A 14,908-nucleotide genomic window follows, 5' to 3' on the forward strand; every position below is an offset into this window, starting at 1 on the left:
GTTTTTAAATTACACAAATTAACTCTAAATTATTCTTTTGAAATACTCTTGCATATATTGTGCCTCCTTGCCATAAAAGCCAAAATACTGTCAAATTAAATATCAAAATGTTTAGTTGATTTATACACGTTTTGTCACTTGGACTTTCCCCTTTCTGCCACATAGGGCGTGAACACTATAAAATATTCACCAAATTAACTAATTGACCTACCAAACTAAAAATACTATCTATATATTGTATCATCAAAAAAATAAACTTAGTTTATTGGTATGTTTTTAACAGCAAACTCGTATTCCGTTCCAGCACATGAGGATGTAAGCACTATAAAATATTTGCCAAATTATTTTGTGGACGTACCATATAAAAGTCTATTTCAAAAACCTTTGTATTTACCCGTTATTTAGATTGTCTGTAATCTAGTCGCTCTGGACTGTTATTTTGTTAATCACTTGATTCAGTAGCCGCTGTGGTGACACTGTTTTTGATTTCTCAGACATTACAGTATCTTGTGCCGAGGGTCTTTTTCTTTATTGGTAATATTGACTATTTTTATACACACTTTTGGAAGAAGAAAAAATGTTCGATTTGTATTGAATGAAATTTCAAAACACTGTCCTGGCATTAATATTTGTATCAGTTTTAATAACTTTAAAACTACCCGGATGAAGTAATTCTACCAGCTATGGATGCATTTTTATTGTATTTTATCTGAGAACGTTTTAAATGGGAGTTTTCAAATGATTAAAAAAAATTAAGTATTATGTCGCAACTTGTTGCGAGAACTGACATTCACTTCGAAGAAGACAAAGTCCGAACAAAAACGTACCGGTAATTGATATCGGTACAGTATTCAGAATCATAACGGACATCACAGAGTGCGCCCAACAGTGGCTATTTTGTAATAAAACAAACGATATTTCAAACCTGTCTCTAGTGGGCAGTAGTTATGCGCAGTCACCTGCGCTACTGGATCATAACAAAGTAACATAGCAACGGGGTCAGTGAAAGACGTTGGACAGGTCTGTGAAGATTACTTGTAAATTTACTACGAAAACGAAACCGTTTAAAACAAAATGCCTGAAATTGAAACAGAGACGATAGTTATGGAGCATCCACAGATATTTGTGGAACGCACTTTGGCAGTAATCAAGCCTGACGCAGTCGATAAATCTGACGAAATTGAGGAGATCATCCTGCGGTCTGGATTTACTATTTTACAGGTGAGTAAAATCCTCGAGCAAAAGTCTTCCTGTGTCTCCCAATTCTCTCGTGTTACTTGTTTGTAATCTCAATTCTCGTTGAGTTAAACATAAAGTCTGGTGACCTCAAAAATGGCCGTATAATCTCTCCCCCTGACGTTAAAAAAGGTAGATGTAATCTAAAAACAACGAATATATATTGAACTGAACCAAACCTACCAGATTTTGAGTGATGATTCATTTTTGAAAGGAAAGAATTACATGTTGGCATGACCCCAAGTTTAACTACATGTATATCGTTTACACGACAGCATTTTATATTTCTGGGCCAAACAGCTCTGCTGGAGCAGAGTTCGGCTTCGATAAATATTGGTGTTGATCTCAGATAGGACTGGTCCCGACATGGCACTGACTGTTTAATTGCATTGAACCGAAATCACGCCCTCTATCACCTCCTTCAAATCATCTCAGGAGTTGATATCGTTTGCAGTTTCTGTGCGGAAACTAAATGAAGAAATTGCAGCCTTGATTGTGAAAATAAGTGTTATTTGATGTTGGCGATTGGCTCAAATCGTTTGCTGCATTTGTACTAGTCTTTCTCATACCTGTTTCTTAAAGAATGTACTGGTCTTGTAATGACAGAAAAACCAAGACTTGGGATGGTCACTTGGTGACATCAATAATTAGGTGTTTCTGTTTGGATTCAAAACAGATTCTCAAATATGCGAATATATATTAATTCTTAAGTGATTAAGGTAGCTGTTTCGTGCTGAACGAATCAGACCCCAACTGTATAACCACATAAGAGATAGCTCCGGTTCATCGATGGGAGGAGCAATAGTAAACCTATTAATAGGTTTGTTCAGCAATTTCTATAAATACTCCTAAATTGAGTCAATATTAATAAATACTAGAAAAATCTAAATAAATACTCTGGTATATGGAATTAAAAAAAACACAAAAATACTTTTATAAATTATTGTTAGATAATCATTGCCTTGAAAGCACCAAACTGTTCACACTTGCATGTTTGAAGTGCAGCGATATAGTAGTCCTTTCACCTGGTGTATAGATAAGGATCTCATATACATAAATAGAGCCTCTCACATTTCGTCACAAGATTATCTGTCTATTCAAAATATTTATTTCCTTCACTTAGTTTGTGCTATTTTTTCCATGATGAATTCGCTGTAGTTTTATTTCCTCTGTGTGTAATATTTTTTCCCGAAGAAATAGTAGTGCAAATTGTTTTTTCTATTATTGTTCCCTGCTGGTTTCTTTTTTTTTTCTGTGTAAATTTTTTTTTAATTTACCATTGCTCCCTCGGCTTGTTTCTAATGGCTACCCTAAAATTTACTTTTTCAGAAAAGGAGAGTGCATTTAACACCGGAACAGACAAGTGATTTTTATGCTGAACACTATGGCAAGATGTTTTTCCCAAGCCTTGTTGCATACATGAGCAGTGGACCCATTATGGCGTTAGTTTTAGCAAGAGAAAATGCAATAGCTTATTGGAGAGAGCTGGTGGGCCCAACCAACACATTGAAAGCGAGGGAAACACACCCAGACAGGTAAGCACATGCTACTTCATTGTATATGATAGCTGAGTACATACTCAGAGATCATATTCAAATCCAACAAAACTATTTTAAAGATTTTTGCAAACAACCAAAAATGGAAAATTAAAAATTTTTCGATGGTGTGTCCTTATTCATTGTCATTGTTTAAAGCTGCACATGCCCAGCCAGCATAATAAAACTAGAATTCATTCTTACAGTTTTAATTTGGATTAGATGCAAGACTGCAAAATATAATGCTTACAACATTACAGAACTCACCCCTATGGCACCCCCGTTTGAGGTTGTTCTTAAAATAGTTTTTCTTAAGTTCTTGGTAGTTTTCTTAATTGAGCCACTGTAATGCAAGTTCACGACAACATCCAGGTCGGCTGTGCCATGTATATCATACCTCCCTCCTGTTTATTTGTAATGTGCTTATTGGTGACCTAACTCTGACCCATGCCAAGCAAAATATAACACACATAATTGTTCGTTGTGTATGATTACATATATGGCGTTATTTAGATGGCTATTGTTACGATATTTCACACATAGTCGACTGCTTTCTTTTGCTAACAGTGCTGTCTCTCTGTATTTATGGTATATCAAGGTTCTGAAAAGGGCAGTTTTATTTGTGTATTCTTGATATAATATAGAGGGGATACTGTTCATAGATATGCCAGAATATGATACGAATAGCATCGTCTTTTGTTTGCCTAGCAGAATCATTCTTTTCAACTTTGCCTAGTTCTTTTCAATGCCTAAAACACTAGCTTAGTTAACTAGATTACTCTATAAATACCTGGATGATATGTATTCATATAGAAGTACATTGATGGTTGCACTGTTTCTAGATTGGTTAATTTGTTATTTAAGTAATTGTTCATGTTAAATATTTATTTCTATACTAATTCGAATAATGACCATTTTGGATGATTTACTAAAATATCAATAGAGTATATTTTAATCATGGTGTATAGATCATATTTAGGTTTCATACTGAAGCTGCCCTTTATGTTGTGAATATTAGTTCCATGCTTGGTTTGTATCCTCTACTGGATTCATTTTATGTTGTGAATATTAGTTCCATGCTTGGTTTGTATCCTCTACTGAATTCATTTTATGTTGTGAATATTAGTTCCATGCTTGGTTTGTATCCTCTACTGAATTCATTTTATGTTGTGAATATTAGTTCCATGCTTGGTTTGTATCCTCTACTGGATTCATTTTATGTTGTGAATATTAGTTCCATGCTTGGTTTGTATCCTCTACTGGATTCATTTTATGTTGTGAATATTAGTTCCATGCTTGGTTTGTATCCTCTACTGGATTCATTTTATGTTGTGAATATTAGTTCCATGCTTGGTTTGTATCCTCTACTGGATTCATTTTATGTTGTGAATATTAGTTCCATGCTTGGTTTGTATCCTCTACTGGATTCATTTTATGTTGTGAATATTAGTTCCATGCTTGGTTTGTATCCTCTACTGAATTCATTTTATGTTGTGAATATTAGTTCCATGCTTGGTTTGTATCCTCTACTGAATTCATTTTATGTTGTGAATATTAGTTCCATGCTTGGTTTGTATCCTCTACTGAATTCATTTTATTATTGTCAATGTCATACCCAATCAGTTTTCATGTTAGCAGTAAATAGTGAAAAAACTATAGCTATTTTTATTGAAAATATTGGTAAAAATGCTATTGAAAAATAACACTTCACATAAAAATGTATTTCGTTCTTGAGTGAGAATGTCCTAACTTGTAAGTTGTTTTTGTTTCAGCATTCGTGCGTTGTATGGTACAGACGACCAACGTAACGCTGTACATGGCAGTGACACGTTTTCAAGTGCAGAAAGAGAGATCCGATTTCTTTTCCCAGACAGTGAGTAATCAGTTCAGTTATTGTACTATCAAAGTAGATTCAAGGTGACGGTGAAGAGTTTTGTCACATCTCTCATATTGATGTGTCTTTCATTGTAGGTATCGTAGAGCCAATTCCAGCTGGCCAGGCAGCAAAAGATTACCTTTCAAAAGTTGTCAATCCAACATTATTAAAAGGACTTACAGAACTTTGTAAACAGAAACCAGAAGATCCCATAGTGAGTATATCTTGGTAGTTTTTACTTATTTGATAGATAACTTATATTGATGTGGTTGGATGTCTTTTTGCACTAGTCTAGATTTGATCATTAATTTTATCTTTATGTCTTTAATAATAGAAGTCAGTTTGTTATTTTTAACCATGGTAATTTAGATGCTGTAAACACGAGATAATCCATTGTGTGACTCAACCATAACAAATTGAGATTATAGTTTATTTAAAGCCCACATATATCAAATACTTGCTAAATCTATGAAGTTTGGTGACAAAATTGACTTATTTAACCTACACAAAATGAACTTCAATTTCAAAGATTAATTAATTCAAAATAAATAGTGTGAGAAATCAACACTAATAAAAAAACATACTTCTAATGTCACAGAAAATAAATCCCCCAAAATAAAACATTTTTAGCTCTGCTGTCAACTTTGTCGAGCTGATCTTATCATATGAGTGATTGTCCGCCGTCGTCCGTGTCAATGTTTTACTTTTTCGACTTCTTCTTGAAAACTACAAGCCTGAATGCTTTGATACTTGGTGTATATGTACCTTGGGTAGGCCTCTCTTAGATTTGTTCATTTCATGGTTATATCTTCAATTCTCTAATTTTGATGAAAAGTCATATTTTCGAATTCTTGTTAAAAACTGCAAGTCCGATTGCTTTGATATTACATTTGTACATATATAGGTACTACATGTGGACCTCTCTCAGATTTGTTCATTTTGTAATGATATCTTTAATTCTCTTATTTTGGTGAATATTCTTGTCATTTTTGGTAAAAAGTGATATTTTCAAGTCTGATTGCTTTGATACTACAAATATAGATACCTCAGGTAGACCTCTCTCAGATTTGTTCATTACGTGATGATATCTTCAATTATCTAATTTTGATGAATATTTTTGGTAAAAAGTTATAGTTTTTTGAATTCTTGTTGAGAACGGCAAGTCTGATTGCTTTGATACTATACATATTGTTCATTTTCTAATGATGTCTTCCGTTCTTTAATTGAAATGTGTATTGCTAACAGCGGAGCTATCTCAGCCGACAGACAAATAGACAGATAAAATTAGTTTCTTCAAATTACCATAATGCTCACCCTCAGCCTATATTCAAACCAGCTTTGCAATAAATTAGACTGTATTGCATCCTTAACTTTTTCACCAGCAGACTTTCTCGCCCAAATTTTCTGCACTTTTTACTTATTTTCTTCGATATTTCAGGAAATGAACCCTAATTTTAGAGCCAACAGACAAAATTTGAGTCAGTTTTCAGTTTTTACTCAAAAAATTTGGCTTTTTTTGTTCCAATCTTCTGAAAGAAAGTACAGACTATAAACGGGACTATTTTGTGATTTTGAGATGAAAAGAGGGAACTGGTTGGGTTATTTTTACGATTTTATGCCAGCTTGCGAAAAACATAATGTCACTTGGGAATTCTTATACAATATATAAAAAATACAACCAACTAGTGCATTTGAACAATATTTTTAGAACTGTGAATATTAGTGATAACAATTATAACTTTAATTTTCAGACATGGCTTGCTGATTGGCTGATTGGACATAACCCGAATAAGCCAAGGATTAATGAGCCTTATGCAGTGGAGGAACCAAACTAAAAACAAACATCTGCCGTCAATAAATCCTCACATCACAAAAACTCTCACTACCCGTATTTAACTCTTTCATCTCTGCAAATTTTAGTTTAGAGCAGATTCTTACAATTTTGTGCTCCTAGTGTTTAATAATTGATAAGAAATAAGGTATGTTTATAGAATACTTAGTTTTCATAATGCTGAAAGAGTTAAAATACTGGTCACATTAACACTGTACAGTGCCTTGTAGGTTTCAATATTTTTGTCTTTTTCATAAACTTTGGTTGAATTATAAAATATTTCCTGTATCTTATATTGTCACATCTTTATGTTTATAGGTGTGTTTTAAATTAACATTAATATTTTATGTAATTTTCCCATCACTATCATTCATGGTGTTCTAGTGTATATATGCTTCAAATTGAGTATTTGTAATAAATGTTCAATAATTGCAATTATAATATGTGTCAGTTGTACAATAATTTATCTAATGTCTGCTTTTATAACAGAAATCTTTACCCCTTTATCAACAAAGTCAATTTTTTCACAAAATAAAGCCCCATGTGTGCGTCCGTGCATCCGTGCGTCCGTGATCACCTGTATCTCGAACATGCATGGACCGATTAAGTTCAAACTTCACTCATACATCACACATTATATGGGACATATGCACATGCATTTTTTTCATGATCCGATTAACGATAGCCAAATAGCGGCCATTTTAAGACCGAAAAATCGCACATTTTCACCATTCCGGATCTCAGTTATGCATGGACGGATTTTGTTCAAATTTGGTACATACATTAAACATAATAGGACCTTGATGCACGTCATTTTTTTTTTTTTTGGATCGGGTTTGAAATTGCCGACTGGCAGCCATTTTGTTTTAAAGAATTCAGTTCTGGATCCGTATCCGAGACATGTCTGGATTGATCGAGTTCAAACTTCACACACACATGGTACATTTGTTTCATAATCCGCTTAACAATAGCTGAATGATGGCCATTTTAAGGCCGAAAATGCATCAAAATCACGTATTTTCACAATTCCGGAACCGGATCTCAGTCATGCATGGGTGGTGAAAGTGGTCTGAGATTTCGGTCATGATCTGCTTTGAATGTACATGTCACTCAAATATGAACGGAACGGGGACATGTCATTGACAATGACTTGTCTATATTATTTTTTTTAAATTGTTTATCAAACCCTGTAGCAAATGGGAAATATATTTGATCCAACTGTTTCCTATTGTCTACCAAGGTTCCGATCAGTTTTTGAGAAAAAAAATATAGAAAAATCTTGTCAACAAACAAAAAATGTCATCTTACCAAGACTGCATGTGATCTGACTCTTGCGGGCACTCTCTTGAGAATGCTGGTTGACAAGAAGCGGTTGTTCACGCCCAAAGTTAAAATAATGGCTTCGTTTACTGCTGTTGTATACATGTATCTGTTCCCTTTAATATCACATTATGTGGGTAACATAGGTCACGACAGTTCGTGATCAGTGAGCAACATTGTGGGTAACATAGGTCACGACAGTTCATGATCAGTGAGCAACATTGTGGGTAACATAGGTCACGACAGTTCGTGATCAGTGAGCAACATTGTGGGTAACATAGGTCACGACAGTTCATGATCAGTGAGCAACATTGTGGGTAACATAGGTCACGACAGTTCATGATCAGTGAGCAACATTGTGGGTAACATAGGTCACGACAGTTCGTGATCAGTGAGCAACATTGTGAGTAACATAGGTCACGACAGTTTGTGATCAGTGAGCAACATTGTGGGTAACATAGGTCACAACAGTTCGTGATCAGTGAGCAACATTGTGGGTAACATAGGTCACGACAGTTCGTGATCAGTGAGCAACATTTGTTATAAAATAGTCACATATTGGTTGGCATAAATGTAAACATATGATGTCACAGTACAATGGCAACAAAAAATAGTGACTGTAGTGTCAGTTTTCTTTCCTTTATACGCATAAAGGAAAGAAAACTGACACTACAGTCACTATTTTTTGTTGCTTTTCAACTATCCATGCAGTACAAGCCAGCACAGTTTAATCCTCTTAGTGGCTAACCAAACCATAACACACATATACATGTCTTATCGTCATTATAATGACACACATTGGATTAACTTTTAATATAGTTGCGATATGAACTCGATTAAAATGCATTCCTATATGGGGTTGCGTTTTAATTGGAATTTAATTAAACTCAATTACAATGCAATTCAACGTAGAATTGCGTTTTAGTTAAGTTTAATTTAATAAAAGTTGAATATCCTATGACTTAACATAGAAATGTTTGCGAAGCTTAGGTTTAGTATAGGGGGGAGGTATGGTACAATTATATTAATATAAATTGAACCATGCCTTCCCCTTTAGGGACGACGCCAATATAAATATTGACCATGGCGTCAGACTACATTCACCATTGAATACAAATGGATAATCGGACAGTAGTATTGCATAGCAGTTAGTTGTCCGGTGGGTGTAAAAAGACTTTACAAATGCACCTCATTTGACACACATATTTACACTCGGACCAAACCATTTTCTCGTTTTGGATGTGTTTTTTTTCATTTTCTGTTATTTCTGTCCATGATTGGATAGAAAAAAAGCGAACTACAAATACTCCAAGATTTTTTTTAACTTCATTAAAAGATAAAATCGTTTTTGTAGGATGGAAACTTTTTGAGGTCATAACCTCCCCCCCCCCTCCCACCCCCAAACTAAAGCAAATAAGTTCGTTATCAGACATCGATCTTTTGACGTCGTCCCTTACTAAACCTAAGATACGCAAACTTGACTTAAATTTGTTTTAAATATTAATACAAAAATAGTAAAGGTCGTCACAATGTAGATCCTGTCATCACAAGTCAGTGTAAAGTTAAAGTCGTCACAACGTTGTTGCCACACGCACACACACTCACACTCACACAAAAACATATGAGATAGAAAGTAGGGCAGAACTGCAAATGCAAGAAAAAGGAAAGGGATATAGGTATTTATACAACTTAAAGTGTAGTGTAATTAGTAAAAGGTCTAAGATGGGATGATGGTTTATCAAAAGTACAGCCTGGAAACATGTATGGACAGACAGCTTGCATACATTAATAAACAAAAGATATATCACCTAGCACTATGAGGGCGCTATATCACATAAGACAATCCAGGACCACGAAAGCGCTATCACAGAGAGGCCACTATAAAAGTCCTTTATCACACCACAGTCCCTCTATCACACAGTACCGTTATTAACGTGCATTGCAATCAGAAAGCAATTCTTGTCAAATCTGATGATCATAACAATTTTGAAAAATTAAAACACTAAGCTTTTAAGTTACATAATTAACCTGTGAAACTCCACAGAACAATAAATATGTGCATGGATTGTTCATATGGTCCATTCGTGTTGACCACTCCAAAGTCACGTGACTTTACCCAGCTTAAGATTGGTTTAACTATAGATGGCACCATTTGTAAAAGTGCATTATCCGACTCGGACTTGACTTTATAAAACAATTGCCGACAATTATTGTCTCTGGTCTGTTGAAACGAGAAAGTGCTTATAAATTGTGTTGTGAACCTACAAAATTTGAGCATAATTTTTGTCTTCAAATTGTGGAACTTTGTCAACTTTTCCAATAATGACAGGCAACACGGTTAATAAAAAAATCATGAAACAACTTGATTCCAACGACCTAGCATCAGTACACAACACGTGAAGACAAAAACATCAAAATAACTTATAACTCATGTAGTCGTCAAACCGACCTAATGGTGCCATATACGTCTGCATTAGAGTAAAGCTGTTCGTACGTATGTACATTCGTTCATTCAGTTTGTTGCACTTTCGGCTGTACTGTTCACTTCCAGGTTATGCTGTTCTCGCGTTATTTATTCAGATGTCGGCAGAGGGCGCATTTACGTTACTAGTGGAAGCCAATACAACTGGACCCCCTCCCTAAATAATTTCCATCGGATAAATTATCTCTCCTTTTCCGCTACAATTGACAATCTATTTTATTTATTTATTAACACACAACATCCCCCGGAGGGGATGAAAAGGGTTACAAATCAAATATTAGTAAAAGAAAAATAACTACATAAAAAGTAAGGGAACAAAAAAGCATTAAAAAAAAGGAAGATAAATTTGTATACGAGGAATGTGTTACTGGCTTAGTTTATGTAGGTGCTGCTGTCTTGTATTAAAACATTTTTTTAAATATTGCGCTAAAGGAATTGACATTTTCTCGTTACTTAGTAATGATATGAATTTATTTTCATTACTAAATTTGTCAAAATTTGGTATACATTTATTAGCTACAATGTAAAGTTTCAATCTTATTTCATTGTAATGAGGACAATTTATGACAAAATGTTGTTCATCTTCAACATGGTCATTGTCGCACATATTGCAGACTCTGTCTTTAAAATCCAAACCTATATGCCGGCCTGTTTCAATTTTCAGACAGTGGTTGCCAAGTCTAAATTTTGTTAAGGAATTGCGAAGTTCATTGTTTTTCATAATTGTTAAGTAGTTTTCTTGTTCAATTTTGGTTTTAAAAAGTTTGTAGGTTCTTAGTTTATTTTTAGAATTTGATTTTTTCCTATTGTCATTATTTATTTCATTTTTGCACTCAGTTGTAAACTCTTCTTTTAATTTCTCATCAATTGTTTTTAGTTTTGATAATGAGATAATATTTGTTTCATTTAAAAGATAAGAATGTTTTATATTTTTTAATATCAATCAGATAAAACCACAATCGTTCACTATATTTACATAGTGCTAGTACCCAATACGAAGCAACCAAGTAGTGGCCGGACACTAAAAACAGAAATATACGCGTTTTTTAATTGTACAGAACACAGAAAATGACTTTTGACCTTCACATATTTCAGAGCTCTACTGTGTTCAGGATGGTGTTACTGATTTTATATAAAAACAACATTTTATAAAGTAAGGCAAACAAATGAGAAGTTTCGGTAATTTTTCCTGGATGACATTTTTTTCATTTTTTCCTCGGCAGAAATCACCATTACCTCCCGTCGAGATTCTGACAGCCAACTCTATACGTATATGGCACGCATGGAGCCACATATATGTAAGTTAGTACATGTAGGATACATTTGTTTGATATACGGAGTGATTGAAAAGATGGCTTGAAATAAATTATGTTATAACTGGGTGAAACAAATAAGACACGTATAACATCTTGAAACTAAGTCGAATCTGAATGTGGCGTTAACAATCTCAGTATGAAAAAACGGGATGTTACGAGTAACCGTTACGAGTAACCGTTACGAGTAATCTATAGGAATTCAGTGCATGGCCAAATACAACACTTACACACGTAACTAACAGTAACAAAACAAAATAAATCAATGAAGTCGACTACTGCAACAATTATCATAGTTTATTGAAAAGTTAACAGGCTATTTTAAAGTTCTCGATTACAAAACATAAACGTTTGGTTGAAAAAGAAAAAACTCTTAAAACTAAGTTATTTATTACTAGTCGTTTATAATAAAAATGTAAATGACTCTACGTACTCTTAAATTGAAAATAAAAATTTGGTGGGTCTACATGAAATTACATGTTTGGTAAATGTTAAATGTCATCTCATTACATTTTGAGAGGGAAGTCTATGCTCGATCATAAGCGGGTGATTGTACCCTAGAAACACATACCTATGATCAAAGTTACAAATTACAAATAAAGCTACTTAAATTAAATAATGCGTTACGGTCAGTCGTCACGCAGCGCGCGTTCAAATTTAGTGTAAACAAACAAACTTGCTTTACACGCGTTGTATACGTCGTGTGGGGCCCACGATGTGACGACTGTGGCGTTTTACATTATACATTGTACTATCATAGTGATCACTTATGGAAGCAGTGGATTAATAACAAAATAATGTTTACACGACAGTGCTTCTTACATCATCATTCAGTGTGTTCTTCTGATGATGTCATCATTTATTTTGTCCCAGTGCTCTGATGTCACCATTCAGTGTGGTCCAGTGTTCTGATGTCATCATTCATTGTGAACATCTTCCACGTCAGAATGATGCGAATATAAGAATACAGTACTGTAACGTTAGTTTCAATGTTCAAATTTTCTTTTGTTTAGAGTCACCGTATAAATTTATAAGTTGGCATTCTCCTTTTAAGACGAATAAATAAATACAATAAAAAAATAGACTTCCTTTATGTTTCGATCATAATAATTGAACATACATAACTTTGGTAAAGATTAAACTAATACTAGACAATAATTTAAAACTATGCCTACAGATGAACCTGGGTGCGCAACATACGACGCATATAATACTAGTATTATTGCATTCGAGTCTGACTCAGTGTACAATAGCGGGTTTCACAGTACTCATGTAGGAGGTAGAAGTTTGTTAATGGTTCTTTACCCGAGCTAAATTTGAGACTTTCTCAGGTTAATTTGGTGGTTTTAATTTGTCTCTCCTCGAAGATAAATAAGATTAGATAAGTGGAGAGCAATCTTTACATTTACTTGAAAGACTTTCTAAGGTTTATAATTTGAAGTTCAAGGTCTATACTAGTCCATCACCATCACTCAAACGACCCAAGATATAATTAAAAAGGGTGATATCTCCGATTTTTTTTTCAATCCCTTAAATGTCCCCAAGAAACTACACATTTTAGACAGCGACACTACTGACGAATCTTGAAGCTATTTGTGATTTGTTTTTGTATACAAAATGTGGAAAATACAATTTTCAGTGTCTCCACTACGATTCCTCGAATATGTCACGTGATCTCAAATGTGTCACGAAGTGGCTAAAATACGATTGTTCTCGAAAATATTTATAATTATCAAGAAAATGTCGTGAATAAATTACGTTAATTCTATCAAAAATGTCCTGGTATCGCCACGGTCACACTGCAACGTCGTCATGTGAACTGTCATTTTCAGTTTCATCGGATGGATGAATTTTGTTGTTTCCCATTCTCCAGATATCCTCATCGGAAACCCATTCCCGCCGGTTCTGCTTTTTCAATTTCGAAGGAGAAGGAAACCCGAAGGATGAGCTATGGCGCGGCCTCTTCTTCTCTGTCGGCTGTTCTACGTAGTCGCCGGTCTCTTTGTTATACTTCGCCGCGTTAATGCGTAGTCCGGCAGCGTCGCCAACATGACCAATCGATGCACTTTCGCCGTAGTAGGAATAAAACTGTACCCTTGAACTTCTCCCGTCACTGATGGTGTCAACACTAGCATATGTTCGATGAACTTCGAGCGATTCTTGCGACTCTTTATCGGTGCAATCCTCTAGGTGGCATTCTTCTTTTCTTATTTTCTCCAGTCTCGTATTGCGTCCGTCTTCAGGTGCCTTGTACACTTCCCTTCGCGACTTACTCGGTTTTTCTCTAGTACTCTCGATGCTGTTGACCCTTTGAAACTTTCTTCCTTTGACGCTGTCTTTGCGTTTGCCTTGTTGATTGGTCTTTGGTTTGACTATACCATTGACCTTATATGGAAACATCTCACTTTCACTGTCAATTTTTGGCGGTAAAGTAAGAGTAGTGATTTCTGTCGCCAGGAGATCAGAAAGTCTAACGACGGAAACGGAAATTGCCGCCGCCATGTACTGATCTTCATAAACGCAATGACGAGCCGAAATTCGCGAAAGGGCGATGGAAACTTTGCGGAGAAGAACTTCTTCCTCCGATATGGAAGAAACTGACGAATTTAAGTATAATTCGGTTAAATATGGAAGGATCGCTATAGTAACTATGGCGAGGCTTGTCACTAATGTAGAAAGTTCAGCGAGGACCAAGACTGTAAACATAAACGAAATAAAGATGGAGATAGCAAAGCATTCCAAGAACGCGTGGAAGTATGTCGTGCCTATAGGCTTCACGAAGTCACACACTTGTTTGAAAGTATCTTTAGTGATACATTCCCTCGGCGCCTTTTCTGATAAAATCGGTATTCCTTGAAAGATCTTCGCATTCACGTCGACGTATCGTGGAAATTTGAACCTTTCGATGGTCCCGCCTGCAGTATTTTTGCTAACTTTATGTTTGACCGGTACGGCGTGAAGTGTATCTCCAGCATACTGCAGTTTGACCATTCCATCCTTACAAGAAATATGGAATATAGCGTTCTTCAGTTTAGAATAAAATTTCTGGACTTTCGCAAGCACGCTGCATCCATAAAATACAAGTGCAGCCGCCAATATAACAAAAGGTGCTAATAAATTAATATAAATACATATTCCCAAAACGGTGTAAATACAAATCTCTGCAATCACATGCAACGAGAGCGCCACCACGAACGGGAAAGAGAGAAACCATGGCACGAGTAAATAATAACTTCTCGGGCAACACGAGGTTTTGAAAAGCGCCGAGACCTTAGCGACCACGGTACAGAGATGGTGTATAGCGCTTATGAACGG

General features: G+C 35.1%; 1 protein-coding gene across 1 annotated transcript; it reads left to right on the top strand.

Moving 5' to 3' along the window:
• The first annotated feature begins 975 nt into the window (after nt 1-975).
• LOC100371808 (nucleoside diphosphate kinase 5-like) lies at nt 976-6,919 on the top strand. Its single transcript, XM_002730732.4, has 5 exons — nt 976-1,221; nt 2,566-2,771; nt 4,544-4,644; nt 4,743-4,861; nt 6,399-6,919. Exons 1-5 carry the CDS (start codon nt 1,075-1,077, stop codon nt 6,480-6,482), a joined length of 657 nt encoding a protein of 218 aa, XP_002730778.1. The 5' UTR covers nt 976-1,074; the 3' UTR covers nt 6,483-6,919.
• Nucleotides 6,920-14,908: the final 7,989 nt, after the last annotated feature.

Source organism: Saccoglossus kowalevskii, chromosome 19 (assembly GCF_978046115.1).
Source record: "Saccoglossus kowalevskii chromosome 19, keSacKowa6.1, whole genome shotgun sequence".
NCBI classification, from domain to species: Eukaryota; Metazoa; Hemichordata; class Enteropneusta; family Harrimaniidae; genus Saccoglossus; species Saccoglossus kowalevskii.